The sequence below is a fragment of the Podarcis tiliguerta genome (assembly GCF_965153285.1).
Source record: "Podarcis tiliguerta genome assembly, chromosome: 7".
NCBI lineage: Eukaryota > Metazoa > Chordata > Lepidosauria > Squamata > Lacertidae > Podarcis > Podarcis tiliguerta.
The window spans coordinates 82,427,274-82,446,807 of NC_139540.1; the positions used below are offsets into that span (position 1 = coordinate 82,427,274).

At 45.4% G+C, this 19,534-nt stretch overlaps 1 protein-coding gene across 12 annotated transcripts in view; it reads right to left on the reverse strand.

Moving 5' to 3' along the window:
* The window catches only part of ENOX1 (ecto-NOX disulfide-thiol exchanger 1), a 296,456-nt gene that overhangs the window by 102,085 nt on the left and 174,837 nt on the right, over positions 1 to 19,534 (reverse strand). For 7 of the 12 annotated variants that reach the window (XM_083448710.1, XM_083448712.1, XM_083448716.1 and 4 more), the window contains 2 exons: positions 10,975 to 11,089; positions 10,360 to 10,497 (listed from right to left, as the gene is read on the reverse strand). In XM_083448710.1, the coding sequence (XP_083304836.1) occupies positions 10,360 to 10,497; positions 10,975 to 10,984 (148 nt within the window). In that variant the 5' untranslated portion in view covers positions 10,985 to 11,089. The remainder of the gene's footprint in view (positions 1 to 10,359; positions 10,498 to 10,974; positions 11,090 to 19,534) is intronic. The other 5 variants (XM_083448720.1, XM_083448718.1, XM_083448719.1 and 2 more) reach the window with 2 other exon arrangements.

A 19,534-nucleotide genomic window follows, 5' to 3' on the forward strand; every position in this document is an offset into this window, starting at 1 on the left:
GTTTGTTGTGCTCTGGCAGATGGGCTCTGCTGCTTCCAAGATAACAGTAAGGAAACCCCCCCAAGAGACATAGCAAAACCCTTGAGCATTGCTAGAGTGCCTCCTGGCTGCTATTAAATCAGAGCATCTGCTTGCTCTTTTGTGGCTTTAAACTTCATATTTGTATAAACAGCAAGTTAGTTTCTTCCATCTTGGGAAGAGGTTAAAGAGCCAGCACATGCTTTTTTAAAAAACCAGTTCTTTTGATTATGAAAAACCAAACAAAGTTATGCTTTTCATACTGTGACTGTGACACCCAAAAACACATGTTCTGTAGAGTGGATCTGCACTCCAAGAAGAGGCAAACAAAGGATAGCCATTTCCCAACTGTAAACGGATTACAAGGGAAATAAAAATGCTTTGGAGGGTTCCTTTTGTTCCTCACATAATGTATACAAATGAGTGGAAGGCCAAACAAAAACTCCGATGACATTGCTGAAACAGAATTAGACGTACAGGAAACAAGGGTAACATCATTAGAGTTAAAAGGATTTGATGATTCCGTGCCAGTGAAGCACGTGTGGGCCATTTGTTGCAAGTATATAAGGATATTTGCTTATTTAAAAAAGCCATTTTCAAGCAAAAAACGAGCCGGAAACCATGTGGATAATCTAGGAGCAACGACATCTCAGCAGTTTCCACTAGGACAGATTTGGGAGAGAGGTTGATATAATCCAAATTGGGTTTCAGCTGCTGTTGGGTTAGAAGACTTTCCTCATGGATGTATAAATTGCCATCGAAAAACACTTGTCAGCACCTGCTTTTCTACACAAATTATTAAACTAGCTTCGCAACAGAACCATCTTAATATATCTCCAAAAGACCCATATGTATTGAGTTCTCACCCTGGCCACCAGGAGTATTGCGTATGTAGTTTTCACTCAGGTCCACGTCAGTTATTTTAGGGGGGGAACCCTGGGTTGTTGTTGCTACGTTGTTGACAGCCGGCTGCCTATAAAAGCAGACCGGCTGAGCTGTTTGCTGTTCAGTTCTGTCCAGCTTACAAATAAAGAGCTGCTTTGGAAGAATCGCTGCATCGTCTGCTATGTCTACCCACTATTCTACACATAGTGTTGGGCTACAACAGACCTCTCTGGAGAAGACCTCACAACAAAGAAGTTCCTTCTTTGCCTTCTTCTCCTTGGCCTTACGTTATCCAATGATGTGCTTAAATGAACCACAGCAGGTAAAGCTGGTCTACTTCCGCTCAGGCAAACACAAAGCGAAGCTGCTTACCAGTGGCGTAGCGTGGGGGGTGCAGGGGGGGGCCGGCCGCACCGGGCGCAACATCTGGGGGTTAGGGTTAGGAGGCACAAATCCACGGGTTAGGGGGCGCAAATCCACGGGTTAGGGGGTGCAAATTACTTGCCTTGCCGCGGGTACTGACAACCCACGCTACGCCACTGCTGCTTACAGACCTTCCATGGGCATCATGGGGAGGGGCATGGCATGGAAGAGAACATGGAGGGATGGATTTGGGTGTCTACCCTTGCCAGGGCCGGCTTTAGGTTTGATGAGGCCCCAAGCTGCTGAAGGTAATGGGCCCCTTTTTATGTCCAGCTGTCCTTTGTCAACAACAAATTGCCGCTGTTTTCTGTGTTGAATATATGCTATATGGGAATGTATGGATCTCATCGGTATGGTATCTAAAGCCATTTGCACGTGTTGCCATGCAACCAGTCCATGCAGAATGTAGGCACCCTATACACTGGTACCTCAGGTTACATACGCTTCAGGTTACAGACTCTGCTAACTCAGAAATAGTACCTCAGGTTAAGAACTTTGCTTCAGGATGAGAACAGAAAGTGTTCTTTGGCGGCGTGGTGGCAGCAGGAGGCCCCATGAGCTAAAGTGGTGCTTCAGGTTAAGAACAGTTTCAGGTTAAGAACGGACCTCCGGAATGAATTAAGTACTTAACCCGAGGTACCATTGAATATAGAAATGAGCAAAGCAGTGATATTTTAGGGAGCAGGCTAGCAGCTGGGGCCCATTACTTACATCATAGGAGCCATCACAACACAAAACACTGTTGCTATATGTAGGTTTTATTTTATTTGTTTTTTATCTTATATTTTGGAAATGTACATCCAGTGTTTTTCCCCCTTTAATTTTTCGGGGGCCCCCAAGAGAGTGGGGCCTGAAACTATAGCTTGTTTAGCTTATACAGTGGTGCCTCGCAAGACGAAATTAATTCGTTCCGCGAGTCTCTTCGTCTAGCGGTTTTTTCGTCTTGCGAAGCAAGCCCATTAGCGGCTTAGCGGATTAGTGCTATTAGCGGCTATTAAAGGCTTAAGGGATTAGCGGATTAGCTGCTAAAAGGCTATTAGTGGTTTAGCGGCTTAGAAAAGGGGGGTGGGGAGCAAAAAAAAATCTCAAGACTCGCAAGACATTTTCGCAAGCCCATAGGGAAATTCGTCCTGCGAAGCGCATTGAAAAATGGAAAACCCTTTCATCTAGCGGGTTTTCCGTCTTGCGAGGCATTCGTCTTGCGGGGTACCACTGTATGTAAGTCCGGCACTGACCCTTGCCCTGGCCCACACTTTGTCCACGTGTTCAGCTGAATGCCAAATGAAGCCTATACAACTATGAAGCCTAAGGAAATAAATCCTAATATTTAACAAAAATGCCTGTCAAATACTTTATTACTTCGATCATTCACAGAATTGCAGATTTGTAAGGGGACTTGAGAGTCATTTAGTCTAACCCCATGCGATGCAGGAATGCTAAAACATCCATGGCAGACGGCCACCTGCCAGAAAATGTTTCAGCCACTGAAGTTAATTTAGAACAACAACATCAAACTGTGTGTAAGCTAGGGTTGTAGTTAACCCTAGTCCTACTCAGAGTAGACACACGGAAATTAATGGACATGGGTAACTTAGGCTCATTAATCTCCATTTAATAAAACTTCATCTGTGCAACCCTAATTTTAGGCACAATATACTGATCAGCGTTTAACAGTTCTAAGAATAGTTAAGGAACTATGCGTTGTCTAAATCAGTGCTCCCCAACCTTTTTATCACCGCAGACCGTTAAATGTTTGATAATTTTTCCGTGGCCCGCTTGTTTTGAGCTGAGTCCCCCCCCTCTGTGCACTTACCTCACGGCAGCTTCTCTTCAGTCCCCGCGTCTCCGACCTCGAGTCCTCAGTCCTCCCGTGGCGCCTCCTCCTCGGCCAATGGCGTGAGGTTTGCCTTTCGGCCAATCAGGAAGCGGGAGGACCCGCTCCCTGATTGGCCAGGAGGAGCATCAGTGTAACAATAGCGAATTTTCATTCGCTATTGTCACACAATGGGCGGGCTTGAGAGGGTGCAATGCTCTGCGCCTCAGCCGCCCGCCACAGTGAAATGAGTTGAAGTTCCTCGGGCGGCCCGGTGCTGATTGATCCACGGACCAGAACCGGGCCGCGGCCCGGGGGTTGGGGAACACTGGTCTAAATCATATTCTAGCATTAAACTGCATACACTGATTACTAAATGTTTGGCAACTTCAGAGGGTACGCAACATAAAGAACAAAGCAACCGACAGAGCAAATAGCAAAAGAGATTCTATACAATCGGAAACTTTGCTACCATTTAAAACCTTGACATTTGCTTAGATGTAAAATCCAATTTTACAGCACTAATAAATAAGGAATTATATAGGGTACTTTGAGTCCTGGAAGGCTAGCAGTGCTGGAAATTGATTCGCCATCAAGGCCAAGCAAACTATGTCCCAAGAGTGCTATAGAAAAACAAACCAGAAGTTGCACGCCATTTTAAAGCCTTTCCATTGTTCAGAGAGTTTCCCTTGTAGGCTATAAAGTGATCAAGCTACTGCTGCATCGACAGAGGCTGGCAGACAAAAACTTTAAATGTACATCCAAATGGGTGGAAATCATGTAACACAGAAGAATTATCCCCTAATACGTGATCATACAGGGCAGGCAGTGGTTCCTTTTAATGACTATTTATGGATGAAGTGGGGATTTGAATCCTCATTGTGAATTATGACTACAGAAGAGGTGACAGCCATCATTCCAGACATTACGTATGTGGTGTTAGAGTTTATTTTGTCCTATAAAATTGATTTTAATGGATCTACTCAGAGTATGACTTAGCTGGGTATCATGATATGGGCACAATTTTACACCACCATTATGTTGTTATGGAACCAGGTGATCAGCTGCAATAAACACTTTCAAAACCCTTTTGGCTGAATGGCTTTTTAAGGATTTGAGTCTGCATGTGTGTGGCATCAAGGGTTCAAACACACCAATTTTCTCTCTAAAGCGGTCTTCGTTTGCCTCATCCTCTAATTCTTGAAGACTTAATTTGGATAGAACACCAGACCATGTTTGGAACTTCAGGAACACGCCTTTTGCTTGTCAGGAGCTCAGCCTACACTCGAGTAGGACCCTGGCAGAGACACATGCCCGACTGGCATGTTCCCTCCCTCCTGGTCGATCGTTCGGGAGCTTCAAAAGCTTTCTTCTGCCCGAACATCACAGCGACCGATGCCAACAGACACCGGCACACTTAGGGATCCACAGAGTTTGCGCATCATGCGTAACAGACCTCAGCAACTCAGCATTTTGGCTAATCTACTTTATTTACATATAAACACACACGGAGCACTGCAACACGGCTCCCTCTCTCTCTAGCATCAGACAGCAAAGAGAAAGAACAAAGGACAATAGTCCCACTTCATGGAACACAGTAACACAAACATCCTGTCTCCATCACTTCCCACTCTGTGGAGTCAAAACATATACCGTCATGTGATAGACAACAATCCCATGACTGCAATCATGGAGCAGGAATTCTAACATTGCTTGTGCCTCTCAACTTTTCACAGCACACACTGTTTCAGTTACTTACTTCTGCCTTAGCTGCCCCATTTCCTGTGCTTTTAACTTGATATTATTTTAATAGTTTTTAGGTGGACAAATAGAATGGTATCCAGGGAGAAAACGTTCAAGTGAGCCCTCACCTGAAGTCATGGGTGTAGCCAAGGGTGTGAAGGGTTTATCTCCCCCCAATAAGTAACCCCACCCCCACAGAAGGCCTGCCCCCTCTAACAAACAGCCTGCCTCCCCAAACCTGAAGTGGTTCTGCCCAGAAACAAATTTATCGACTCATCGAGAACTAGACAATTGCACAAACTAACTCACTGTCTACAATTAACTAGCAATAAATCCCAGACCCAGGGTCAAGAATTTCAATATCATGAAACGTTAATTTTTGAATGGGACATGTATTATAATCATCACACCGTGCTCACTTCTGGATTGTTACTTTCAAAATATAGCACTTAAATTATTACTGAATCAAACACCCTGAACTGAAAAAAATTAGGGGCTGGGTCTAATAAAGACATGGTTCTCGCAGAACGACTTGTGTTTGCACAAGGCAACTTCCCTTTCTCTTCTCCTCACATTCTCGCTGCAAACATCAAACTTTGGAGGGTTGGGGGGAACCCCAGGACAGATTTGGGGGTGTGCAAGGGCAGGAGAACTTCCGCCACACAAATGAAAGTCATTCTGCAAGTGCAACGAATTAATTGGATACAACCCTAAAAGACCAGCAAATACAATTTCAGATGTCCATTCTTTCTCAGATAGGTTGAACAGCCTGACCACTGCAGTCCATGCATCGGGAACCCCAAGCCATAGCTGTCAACTTACAGATTTGAAAATAAGGGGCCAGCAGCCTTGAAAATAAGGGACCAGCAGCCAAAATAAGGGATTTTAGTCAACCAGCTCCTGAGCCAAAAGCAGAAAGCCCAGCCAGCCCAGCAGCCAAATGAAGCCTCAAATGGTGGTTCCCACAGCGCAGCAAACCGGCAAAGGGGGTGCAGCAAGGAAAATCATCGCCACCTCGCCGCTGGGAAGTCCTGAGCAAAGGCGAGTCCCCAGGCAACGCGGCTGATTTGATTGGCAGAAGGCATGCAAGCTCCACCACCCAGTCGTTCTTAGACTCCTTATTGGGTGAGCAACGCAGCCAAGCAAAACAGTTGGAGCCTCCCTCCTCCCTGGCCGACGGGGGGGAGGGAGAGGAGCTGCTTCCTTTGAAACCCGGGAAATTTAAGGGACATCATCAATAAGGGACAGCAGTGGGACACGGCACTGGGATAAGGGAGTTTCCCGCCCAATAAGGGACAGTTGACAACTATGCCCCAAGCTTCGATTACTGCCACGGTTTCTATGTGGGGCTGCCCTTGGGCCTGGTTCAAAGGCTCCAGTTGATGCAGAATGCTGATGGGGGCTAGCAAAGTGTGACACAACAGTTAAAACTTTTGTACCAGCTGCTCATCTAATACCAAGTCAGGTTCCAGGTCTTTGTATTAACAGACAAATTCCTGCACAACTTAGGTCCAGGGTACTTTAGGGAAAACCTAAACCATTCTATCTCGGCTCAAATGTGGAGGTCATCTGCAGAAGCATTGTTGAACATATTTCAAAATGGCAAGACTCATACGACAGGAACAAGAAACTAACCATCTGGTTATATTAGCATTTTTCTATATTAGCACTCAGTCTCTCCTCACTTTAGTGCTTGTACAAACAATTATTGTTTGCATCTGAACTATGCCTTTGGGTTGTGGGAGGGGAGAGGGAGGCGGGTGTTCAGTTTGTAATTTTCTTTTCAGTAAAAAAGTAAAAGAAACTGAGCCTTTAGTGCCATTGGCCCAATCCTGTGGAATGCTCTGCCAATAGAGATTCACCAGGCACCTTCTGTTTGAATCTTTAAGCACCTGTTGAAAACCTTTCTGTGGTACCAAACTCATGCTGCCAACTAAGAAAATAACCTTCTGTAATAGTTAATCCCTGTTCTTAATTTTTTATATCATTTTTATTGTAGGGTTTTATGTACGATTGTTGTAAACAGCTCTGATATTTTTTATGAACAGCAATACACAGCTATTTTATAAATACCGCATTTTTCGCTCTATAGGACACACTTTTTCCCCTCCAAAAATTGAGGGGAAATGTGTGTGTGTCTTATGGAGCGAATGCCGGCTCCTTGGCTTCAGCGATAGCAACGCTAAGCCTCTGAAGCGCAGAGGGAGCGCTCCCTCCGCGCTCCGGAGGCTTCACGTTGCTTTCGCTGAAGCCTGGAGAGCAAGAGACGTCAGTACGCACTGACCCCTCGCTCTCCAGGCTTCAGGGATAGCCGCGCACAGCCCCTCCAGCTGGGAGAGGCTGCAAGGGGCTATGGCAGGGAGAGGTTGTGTGGGGCTAAAGAAGAAGCCAAAACAGTGAGAGGGATCCATCCCGCTCGCTGCCTTGGCTTGTGCCATAGCTGCGCGCAACCCCTCCGTCAGGGAGAGGTTACTTGGGGCTAAAGAGGAAGCCAAAACAGTGAGCAGGATCCATCCCGCTGGCTGCCTTGGCTTGTGCCACAGCTGCACACAACCCCTCCGGAAGGGAGAGGTTGCGCAGCCTGTACGCTGCTCTTTGGGCCTGGGGGGGAGGAAATAAGATTTTTTTTCTTGATTCCCCCCCCCTAAAAACTGGGTGCACCCTATGGTCCGGTGTATCCTATGGAGCGAAAAATACGGTAAATAACAATAATTCCAGAGCAGCAAATCCAAGCAACTGTTAAAGCAGAATCTTGGAAGCAACCCATTGAATGACTTTGAAAATATTTCCTTCTCTGGTCTCACCCTCTGGCTACATTAGTACAGCTGGCTATATCAGTCCACTCTTAAAAATAAACGTTCTTCTTAAGAACGTTAGCTTAAGTCTAAGCTAAACCATAGCTTAGCAAGAACAATCAACTGTGTGTACTTCTGGATAAGAGATTGTACTTCTGGATTTCTGGATAAGAGAGGAAGTAATGATGAAAATTATGATGATTTTATTATTTATACCCCACCCATCCGGCTGGGTTTCCCCAGCAATTCTGTTCTGCCTTGGTTCTGACCACACTTGGGGGGTATTGTGTCCTGTTCTGGGCACTGCAATTTAAGAAGGATGTTGACAAGCTGGAACATGTGCAGAGGAGGGCAACCAAAAGATGACCAAGGCTCTGGAATCTAAGCCTCATCAGGAGCAGTTGACGGAGCTGGGTATGTTTAGCCTGGAGAAGAGGAGACTGAGAGCAGATAGGATAACCATCTTCAAATATCTCTAGGGCTGTCACATGGCAGAGGGAACAAGCTTGTTTTCTCCTGCTCCAAAGGCTAGAAGGGAGAGTTCGACTAAACATCAGGACATACTTTCTGACAGTAAGAGCTGTTTGACAGTCGTACGGAGCCCCTGGTCGTTTCACGGACTATTGACCCGTACACCACTAATCCGCTGCCACCAACCAGCTCAACCAGGTTCTCCCTGGTAAAACACTTAGTCTCAATCTGGTTCTCAAGTTAACAACGAAGATTGTGGTTTATTGCAAACACAAATAAACTTTAAATGCATTCGAAACGCTGTTACCCTTTACCCTCTTGGTCTTATTTTATCCTGTCTCTAACACTTCTACCTCCCCTCACACAAAAACCACCTACACTAACTATCTCTCTATTCCATTTGTCTTCCAACTGCTTTTTCCCAACTGTATAAACCTGTGGCTAAGCCTTTTTTAAAACAGGTAGAGTCCACCTCTGGGTTTTTCTATTGGTCTACCTAATTAACCCTTTCTCTCCCACTGTACAGACATTTCCAAAAGAACGGGCAAACGCCACAACAGTGGAACGGTCTTCCCTGGGAGTTTGTGGACTCTCCTTTATTGGAGGTTTCTAAGCAGAGGTTGGATGGCCATCAGCAGTAGGTGACCCCAACTCTACAATTCTATGATTCCATGAAAGTGTAAGACAGGAGTGTTTTCCCAGGCCTGGTACCCAAGAGCTTTGTAACTTGGAGATGCTAGGGGCACAAGAACCTGATCTTCTCATTCTTCTCCCAGCGAACCCAAACCCAATCATAAGCAGTCAGAGAGCCAGAAATGAAAATCTTCCTTCTGAGGAAAGGAGATTAAGAGAAAGGACAGTAAGTTTTTCCAATATGCAGTGACGGCTGCAAGGGTGTTACTGGCACAAAAATGGAAACAACAAGAAATACTGACAATAGAAGACTGGAGATCAAAGTTGTTAGACTATGCTGAACTGGATAAGATGACTGGAAAGATTAGATACTTAAGAGACCAAAAGTTTACAGAAAACTGGGGAAAATTTGCTGATTATCTGGAAAGTATAAGTGAAGGTCAAATAACACTAGAAGGTTTTAAAAGAGCACTGTGAAAACATGTGAGATATTGTTAAAAGGAAATGGAGGGGGAAAAGACTTAAATAATGACAATATAAAGAAAAAGAAATACGTAAATTAATAATGACTACGAAAGATTTACGGAAAAGCTGAAGGAAGTTCAAAAAGAAAGATTTGGAAAAATTTGAATGTGAAAATAATGTATGTTTTGTTTTGTTTTGTTGAAAATTAATAAAAAATTATTTATAAGAAAATCTTCCTTCTGATTGTTCCCCAATCTCTGCCCTTTACTGGAAACTCAAAAGCACTTCACAACTGAAGCCATGGAGTCTGGGGATGTTAAAGAACCAAGGTGTATTGCAGTAAATGCACGAAGTATAAAGTGGATGTGTGCAATGCCAAGTACAGGAATGTGTGCAGGGAGAGAGGTGAGTGCTGAGGGAACCCGTCATGGGACCACTGTAGGTCAAGAGATTTCAACCTCCCTCGTATTTCCTGCAGAAGACACTAGTGGAATGTCAAGCTACAGAGGCTACCGTGTGATGAAAAAGGTCTCAGTGAAGAGTGAATAAGAAAAGGGTTTCTTTCTCAGGTCCACTCACCTGATGGTGTAGGCAGGTATCTGGGATTCAGATTTTTATAACGTCTCTATTTATAGCTGTACTTTCTTGTGTCAGCCTAACAATGCTCATCCTCTCTCTGCAGAAGCTTTTAGCCAATTTCCCATGCTGCTCCTTGGCAGAATATTAGCAAAGGGGGTGGGGAGACAGCTTTTAAAAATGTTAAATATATCTGTTATGAGGCTTCTCTTTTGGATTCAATGCAGAACAGGTCTTAGAGATTATTTGGAGGCTTTAAAGATTCAAATTTCCCCAAGGGCTTTTGTCAGCTTCCACCAACTTTAAGATGTCTCGTGGATTAGATGGCTGTTAATACCAAGAGATTAAACACTTTCTTCACAATATTAAGAAAGGGAACCTATGCCTCTGTGTGTGTGTGTGTGTGTGTGTGTGTGTGTGTGTTCCAGAAGCACACTGAACAAAGAAGCATGCACCTTCAGAAAACAATTAGACATTTATCTTAGGGTTCTAAAAAAATCCACAAACCAGTGCAACAGATCTCAATGAAAATCTTACCCGTCACCAGCTGTTGTCCAGCCAGTCCTACTGGAACCATCCCCAGGTTATTCATTGCAGTTGCCCAGGCTGCTGGTTCAGTGACTGACATGTTAAGTTGCGAGGTATCTATAGCTATGCTGCCCACACCATCTGCTGCTGCAGGAGGGGGTAAAAACACCTTCTTAGTTCATAATCAAAGAAGCAAGGATGACAAGCTGCAAATTAGCAAAAAACCAAAAATAATAATCTGTCCGATTGCTGTAGCGTAGGGCTTTTAGGACTTCTTGTTTGTCATTCTCTCCTGATCATCTGTGGGGAAACTTGCAGCACAGCAGCCAACCAACAAAAACCAGTGCACAAAGAAACCTAATCCAATAAGGGCAAAGGTTCCTATGGAAACAAATTCCCAAGGACATTGATGCATTTGCAAGAATAACCAATTTAGAATGCTTTTCAGTTTCGCACCAAAATAAAGACATTAGCAAGGTGCCAGGAAGAAAGAGCCAGGTCAAGATGGCAAATCTCAGGGAGATGCCACATTCTGATTAAGAGCAGAAACGCTGAAATCCAGTGCTGAGGCAATGAATAAAATCAAACACAAAACACCACTGATGATCACATGGAGGCAATCACCTGTGGCCATGGTTGTAGAAGGTTTTCTTCAGCTTGTTCCGCTTTCACTTCTTCACCTGCCACTGTTTTAACATCTTGAAATCTAAGCGCTCTTCATGCCTGGAATGGGTATGCTCTGGAAGAAAAAGAAAAACAACAATTTAAATACTGCTTTAAAATATCTCTTCAAGGCAGATTGTGGTGGGCAATCCACCTTCCAGTCCAAGTTGGGTCTCCAGAGCAGTTTTGACCACACACACCTTTCGAAGGCATCAGAAATGATGTTAAGGCACCAACCCCCACCCACCCTGCTTTGCTGCCTGAGAACAGAACAAATAGTGCTATATAATAACTTGTTTAATGCGCAGCCTCTGGGCTGAGCAACCTCTCAGCAGTTTACGTCTTATCAGCACCTGCACAGCCGCCTTAGCGAGCTGGCTTACACTGGATGGGCGGACTTGAGGCTACAAATGAATTTTTTTTAAAAGTTAAATATTAATTGATACTGAAAGCTTGAAGAAAACTGTTGCCTGCTAAGCACAGTAAGGGGGGGGGGGAAGGAAGGGAAAACCACCTTGGGATAACTTTTAACATCCTTTGGAGTTGAGGATGGGATGCCACACGATTGACCGACGGCCAGTTTCTTTTTAAATATGCTGGCATCGTAATGATATCTGTATTGCATCTAAACCTTCACAGTGCAGTCCCGGGCATCTGCATCCAGTAATAAACCCCACTGCATTTAACACTGGTGTACCTCCTCCATCCCTGCTCAGCTGGGTCCCATCCAGCCTTAGTACTGAGCCTGGCAGGTCTTAAGCCCTGGAAGAAAGGGTGGGGTGCAGAGCCGGCTGTGCCATGTGCCTGGTTGAGGCGGACACTTCAGCGGCAGATCAGAGAGGGGCAGCAGACCAGGCTCCGAGCTCTCCTTCCTCCGGAGCAGCGGTTGATGGGGCGGGAGGAGGAGGCAGCAGTGGTGTAGCGTGGGGGGTGCAGGGGGGGCGGCCACACCGGGCGCAACATCTGGGGGGGGCGCACTCGCACTCGCAGCTCTCTGCCCCTACCTGGCTCACTCACTCTCTCTCACTGCAGTGCTGGCTGTGCGAATCCGATCCGAGCCGCCGGGTCGCCGCCCACTGTGGAGGGGAGGGTGCCAGGCATGCGGTGCGGTGTGGAGAGAGAGCGAGGGACTATCTGGGGGAGGGACAGTGCAGCGGGGGGGGGGCGCAAATTACTTGCCTTGCCCCGGGTGCTGACAACCCACGCTACGCCACTGGGAGGCAGCAGTGGAAGGGACCTGTGAAACAGTGTGGAGTTGAACTAGATCAAGCTGCAATCCCTTTGAATTTACTTCCGAGTAAGCCTGCATAGGATCAGGCTGCAAATCCCTTTCAACTCAGTAGGACTTGCAGCGGGGTAAGCATTCATAGGATTTGGCTGCAAGCAGAGCCGTCTTTGCCATTGGTCCTAGTGGTTTGTTGCGCCAGGGCGCCGGCCTCTCAGGGGCGCCCTAGTGAGTGGGGGAGCTGCGTGGCTTTGCCGGCTGCCTCCCCTTTCCCTGCACGCCTGCCAGCTGCGCACTGCCAACTATATGGCTGGCAGGCGTGCAGCTTCCTTCCCAAGCCTCCGCAGGTGGAGATCCCTACAGAGGCAGCTTCCCTCCCAAGCCTCTGCATCTTCTAAAGTCAGCCCTGGTCCTGGTCATTGTCCTCCTGCTTCCTGGCGAAAGGCGGCGCGCAAGCCTTCCTGGGCTGCCTTCTTGGGTGCCCCAATGCTGGTGAGCATGTCCGCCAGCATGTTTTCCTGCTTGATCGCTGCCACCACACCGGGGATCGGGGCGGTGGGGGAGTTTTCCACCGCCCCACCCCTTGTTTTGGAGTTGCTGGGGAAGGCGCCGGAGGGATCTTTGCACCACGGCGCTGGATATGCTTAAGACGGCCCAGGCTGCAAGTCCCACTCTATAGCAGAGCTTTTTAAAAGCAACAAGATCGGTTTGATAGAAGTGGATTGGGATCAATGGATCTGCATCCTCAAAGGGATTCTCATCTCCAGTCTGTCAAAAGAAAGCGGATGGATATTCTTGGAAGTTCAGTTCAGGAGAAGATTTATTTATTTTCACTCCATTCTCCAAAATACCAACTTGCAGCTACCGTTACACATTTTTCTTTTCCTGCAAGTTTCTCCTCAAATGCACCATTTCAGTAAAAAACCAGATCCACCCACATTCTTCACCTGCAGCCTAAACAAAGTCAGTGAGGCTGCATTTGCTCACATAGATGCCTTTGAATCTCCCCAGAGTCAAACTTACAGGGCTGGGGCAGAAAAAGAGGTGACCTTGATATCAATTAAAGCATTTCAACTCCTGTTGATTTCAATGGAATAATTAAGCAAGCCGATCTTTTGCTGGAAAGTTCAGTCCAATCCCTGTACGTATTGACTCTGTGGTAATCTCCATTATGTTGAATTTAGTCTCACATGCATACTGAGAGCCACAGCCTTAGAGGTCCTCCTTTCAGAGTGCTGTCCTGCAAACCTAATCCTGCCATTGGGTTAGTTTTGTATTTATCAGTCCCACTGGTTTTTGTTTCAGGACCAAAGGCTAGGCTTGTGCTGGGGGCATCAAGCTTTTTTTAATCACCCACCAACCAATTCTATGCACACTTTCTTGGGAGTAAGTGCCACTGAACATAAAGGGGCGCTTTTCTAAATAAGAGGGACGGAGTCAATCTTGTCTGAAAATCATACTTGAATTCTCTTACGCAGAAGCTCTTTCCCTGACCATGGATGCGCAGAGAGTAATAGATGATCTTTAGTATGGAGACAATGGCACTGTGCACATGCGTAATGGCATGCGTCCCTATTGTTAGGGAAACATCAATGTTCAAAATTATAACCCATTCAAGTCAATGTGACCCCTATCGCCGCTGAGCTGATGTCTGGGCTGAGGGTAAATAATCCCTAGCAAAAGTCAGCCCTGAAGTAAAGAATGATGAACCTTTTTAAATTAGGTACCTGTATTTCTCAAACCTATCCATTCTTAAGGAAATCAGCCCTGAGTGCTCACTGGAAGGACAGATCATGAAGCTGAGGCTCCAAGACTTTGGCCACCTCATGAGAAGAGAAGACTCCCTGGAAAAGACCCTGATGTTGGGAGTGATGGAGGGCACAAGGAGAAGGGAACAACAGAGGACGAGATGGTTGGAGAGTGTTCTCGAAGCTACCAGCATGAGTTTGACCAAGCTGTGGGAGGCAGTGGAAGACAGGAGTGCCTGGCGTGCTCTGGTCCATGGGGTCACGAAGAGTCGGACACGACTAAGCGATTAAACTACAAATTTCTCTTTGTGGCAGAAAACTAAATCTGCATCAGCATGCCTGCAAGGGGAACACACTGTAGAATGTAACCACCATAAGCCAACAGCATGTTCTGTTTTAGGACAAGAGTCACAAACAGCGTGTTAGTTACTCTTTAAACAAACGTTCTGCAGCATTATGAATAAAGCATTTGGCCTGTAGCTAGAAATGCAGCGCAGTTCACAGCTTTTACCTTGCTGGTTTTTTATAGACAGCAAAGGCTTCAACCAAAGCTCTCGGGATGAAATGAAGACTCAGTGGGGCTGTGTCAGTTGACAACCACAAGCCAAGGCCTCGGTGGCCCAATTCACCCATCCACCTCCGTATTACTTCAACAGGCCAGAAGACCGGCAGGTGGCCACACTTCTGAGCTCTTGGCTGAGAGCTGGCAAGCCCAGTGTGAAACCAGAAAGTCTCCTTAATAAAGTGAAAAGGGAATATTCTGAGTTTTCCAGGGTGAGGACATTGACGGGTACTCAAATGATTCTGGGCACAGGACCATGGAACAAAATTTCAGCCACCAATTTACTTCAGGCTTTCAGAGATTAAAAAGAAAAAGAAACTGGCTCTTGCTGGCAGCTTGCTGAGGTATCAACAAGATTTTCTGGGGACAGTATAGGATATGTGGATTGGGGCCTGTGCCCCGCCTGTAATCTATCAGCAACAACTGCTGCTTATGTACATACTAAATCTAAACGAAGTACCTCTGGGCAAATTAAGATGGCAAGTGGCTTTGTATAGCACCCACCTGCCCTGTTAAACAAAGTGTATAAATGCAAAATGGGAGACGAGAGGATTGATCTGGAGCCCAGCGCAAACATCCTGAGGCTCTGGCTCCCTTAACTCACCACCTAACAGCATCTTTGATTTAGGAAAGAGCCAATCTTTGGGTCTCCACTCACCTTATTATTGGCCCTTGAGGGATGAGATTCAGATTGGAAGTGGCAAAGCTGAAAGCAGTTTTGGTCCATCATGGCATCCCCAGGGAAATAGCTTCTAACCATGTTCCATTTGCAAGTAGCATGCATCAATTTGCCAGAGAATCATTACCATTATGACTCGCGAAAGCTCAATCTACCCCCGATGGCCTAGCAAAGCACAGGGCTATACAGCTTTTGCCAATATTGTAATGTAGGCAACAGGTATGCACAATCTATAGAGAGTGTTCATAATTCCAGAGACAAAATAGCAATTTAGTTCTCAGCAAGTTATGTGTTGATGTGTTATTCTCAATTCCAGCAAAGCTGTATGACTGCCCCAGTTTCTGAATAGAGCACTGATAATGTAGATGTAAGTCAAACTTCCTTCAAGAAGCAGAACACAGGAAGACATAAAAAGTCTCAAAACAACAACCTGCAAGATAAAATAGCTGCTGCTTTGAGTGCTCCTTTAAATATTATTCCAGCACTATTTTAAACTAAATCATGGCCACTGTTAATTGGTGGATGCGCTCAACATGTGTCAAATGTGCGGCTCTTTTTATTTTTATTTTATCATGCTGGCAGCTGCAGTCAGACTAAACCTGCATCTAAAAATAGCACAATTTGGAATTCCATTACATGATGCATTATGGAAGTCCAGTATAGTGATAACAAAAGCATATGCAGTACAAAATCATCACCCAGAGGAAAGTAAGTTTGCAAGCTGGCTGATTGCTGTGCTGGTGATAAAAAAAAAAAGCAGATCCCGTCATTGCACATACACAAAATGCCACCATATCTCAACAACTATGTCTCCATTTTTCATTCTGCCTAGAAGTTGGTTCTAAAATGTGCATCACTCTCCAATCTTGAAGGTAAAGGATGCTCATTGAATAAATTATACTGTTTTCTCATTTAACACACAAGAAGTCTGAACAGAACCCAGAGAAAAAAACACATTTCCCCCACTCACCCCAAACTCTCTTGAAACAATAATTTTGGAATAGAAACCACCAGGGGCTTTGCCGTGTACATTTGTGTCTCTTTACATGTATGTTTTCCATCAAGATTTCAAAAATTCTGGGCTAATGGCATACCTACAGTAACTAATATAACCCAAGCCAAGCATGTCAAATACCCTGATTTGCCACAAAACAAACAGAACACACTTGCCACAATCCAGTTTTACTTGTGCACCAGATAAACAGGCCACTGGAAGCAATGCTGTGCCCACAGATGGCATTCACATGCTCATCTTACTTATTGCCATGGGTCCCAATCCAGAGGTGGAAATTCTGGATGGAACAGCTATGAATAAACATGACTGCAGAAAACATAGCACTGGAATAGAAGAACCGTCAGGTGGTTATTGTCACCTGTTGGGGAAAATAGCTGTATCATTTTGCATCACCAGTGGCTGGATTTATGTTTTGATTCCTTTTGAATATTAAATAAACATTTTGGTTTCTCTCTTTAGAGTTCCAAATACAATACATACAAAAGCCTCTGTTAAAAAACGGAAGGGAAAGGAAGGACTCCTGGTAAGAGATGGGTTGCACCTCACAGTGGGTGGCAATACTGTGTTTGCTATGAGTCTTACAAACCTGATCAGGAGAGCTTTAAACTGAATCCTAAGGGGTAAGGAGTCATGGGAAAACTTGGTACTGGGGATAAGAGCTTCACTGATGCACAGAAAACTGAGGTGGTGCTCCAGAAACCTGCTAAAAGGCAGGAAACTACAAGAAGGAAGCAGCTGGGAAGAATGACTCATGGTTTCAGTTGTCTCTATACTAATGCACAGAGAATGGGAAACAAGCAAGACAAATTAGAGCTTTTAACACAGGATGGCAAATATGATCTAGTAGACATTACTGAAAACTAGTGAGATGAAACTCATGACTGGAATGTTCAAAAGGAATAGATCAAACAGGAAGGGAGGAGGAGTCGCACTATATGTAAAGGATGACTACACTTGTGAAGAGATCCAAGACCTGGAACGTGGAAGGCAGATCAAGAGTATATAGGTAAAAATTATACGAGAGGGAAACAACAGAGACCTTACTATGAGGGTCTGCTATAGACCTCCAAGACAGACTGAAGGCTTGGACGATGCCCTCCTAGGCCAGATTAATAATAGTATTAGTAACAATACTAGTAGTACCACTCTATTCTCTGATAGCTGGTGGCTGCTGCCCAAAGGGGCACCCATCATTGGGCTGTGTTGAGCTGGCAGCACCAGTCCGCAACACCACTGGGCCAGGTAAGGGCAAGCATACTTACATTCTCTCTCTCTTTAAGAATGCATCCTCTATTTGAAATATGGTTGATTCGCATTTTTAAAAAATTAAGGAATGCACGGGGGCATGATACTCTGCAATGCAGGACTTGCAGTACCACATACCTGCATCAGGATGAATAAATTAAGTAGAACTCTAGATGTTGCTGTCAAATGTTTTTGAGTTTGTAGTGAAGCTCAAAATAGTAAATTTTCATATATATATTTTACTGCCTTTTTTCTTTTTTACAAAAACAAGGCTACAACCCTGAGATCTGGGTGTTACTGTGTTCTAAGAACTAGGTAAAATTTCACAACTGCCTCAGATCTCACTTTTCTGCCCTGAGCCAAAATTTCTCAAAATTCTTCTGAATGCTCCAGAAACAAAACAAAACCCAGCAATGTTTATCCACCGCCAGAGAAAATTAGCTGAAGTAAAGGACAAGTCATCCAACAATGAATCACAGTTAAAAGCTTAGGCTAAAACTTAAAACAGTTTAAAAATGGAGAGGAGGGACTCACGAGTTGTCTGTATTTCTCCTATTCCTGGGTATGATTTTATAAAAAATCAAAAATCTCTGGAACTTTTTTCAGTGATTTAAGGTACCTCTTGCTGTCTCTCCTGCGAAGTGTTTACTCAGCAGCCGGATCTGCATATCACATGAAGGATCCTGTTATGTGTTCCCTGCAGCACCTTCTCACTTTCTGCCACAGAGGGATCTCCCAAGAGCAATTGTCTAGCTAACATAAAAAGGCATTTCTCAGCTGCTAATGGCAAGCAACCCAGCTGCAAAGATCTCAGTAGCTCACTGCTTATCTTCTTGGTATGCCTTTTACATAAGCGTGCAAAGCTTCTGTCCTCTCAGACAAAATCTGTATTTTTTTAAAAAATCATTGCTTTTCATTTTGCAGTTTGCTCAGGCTGCTGTTACTAGGCCTACCTTTGCCTGCCATGGAACTGCCATCGGAGCCAGAAGGAGAGGGAGGGCTCCAGAGGGATTCCGGAGAGTGTCCCGGGAGGGAGAGAAGCAGCACATCCTCTGGGGAAGGAAATCAGCGTAGCACCAGTGGAGGAGGGGGGCAGATGGGGGAATCGGCGAGGTGGCTCCAGGACTCCTCGCCGGGGACCAGCGGGGAGAGCACGGGTCCTCCGATGCCTACACCCTCCCTGCGCAGAAGGCTTCCGCGCAGGGAGAGTAGGCGGCGACTAGGCGTCAAAGAACTTCTATGCTGGAAGAAGTTCAAGAAACGCCCACTGACGGATTCTGCCAGCGACTGAGACAGCCATGGGTGAGTGGCTGTCCGGACAAGAAAGGTTCACTCAGGCAACCCAGCCAGGTGTTGGCACCGATTTACGCACGAGCAACCCCTAGAACCATTACACATCCCATGAGCCAAAGTTGGCACACTGGTGAGACGAGGGCACTCCAACTGGAGGGCTTAGCTTTACCCTCTTAGCCTTTGTTTCTTCTTGTACTATTATGTGCACACCTCCAAATGGTAACCAGACTTACTGTATTTTTCGCTCTATAAGACGCACCAGACCATAAAACGCACCTAGTTTTTGGAGGAGGAAAATAAGAAAAAAAATATTCTGAATCCCAGAAGCCAGAAAAGCAAGAGGGATCACTGCGCAGTGAAAGAGGCGATCCCTCTTGCTGTTCCTGGCTTCTGGGATAGCTGCGCAGCCTGCATTCGCGCCATAAGACACACACACATTTCCCCTTACTTTTTAGGAGGGGAAAAGTGAGTCTTATAGAGCAAAAAATACAGTAGCTAATCAGACTTTGCGTAGGCTAGCTATGCAGCTGAGGTTTTTATATGCTTTAAGTAGGCTAGTCCTGTGCTTGATGTTCAAAAGTAGGCTCGCTATGTGCTGCTGCTGTATGGTAATTCTTGATGTACACAAATAGTCTTCTGTACATGCGTAGTCTTTACCCCCCAAAATGTGCTTCTCACTTCTGAATCACAAACAGCAGTTGCCCTTGGGCAAAATCTGCTGACAAACTAGAAGGGCCATCCCAACAGGGCTCTC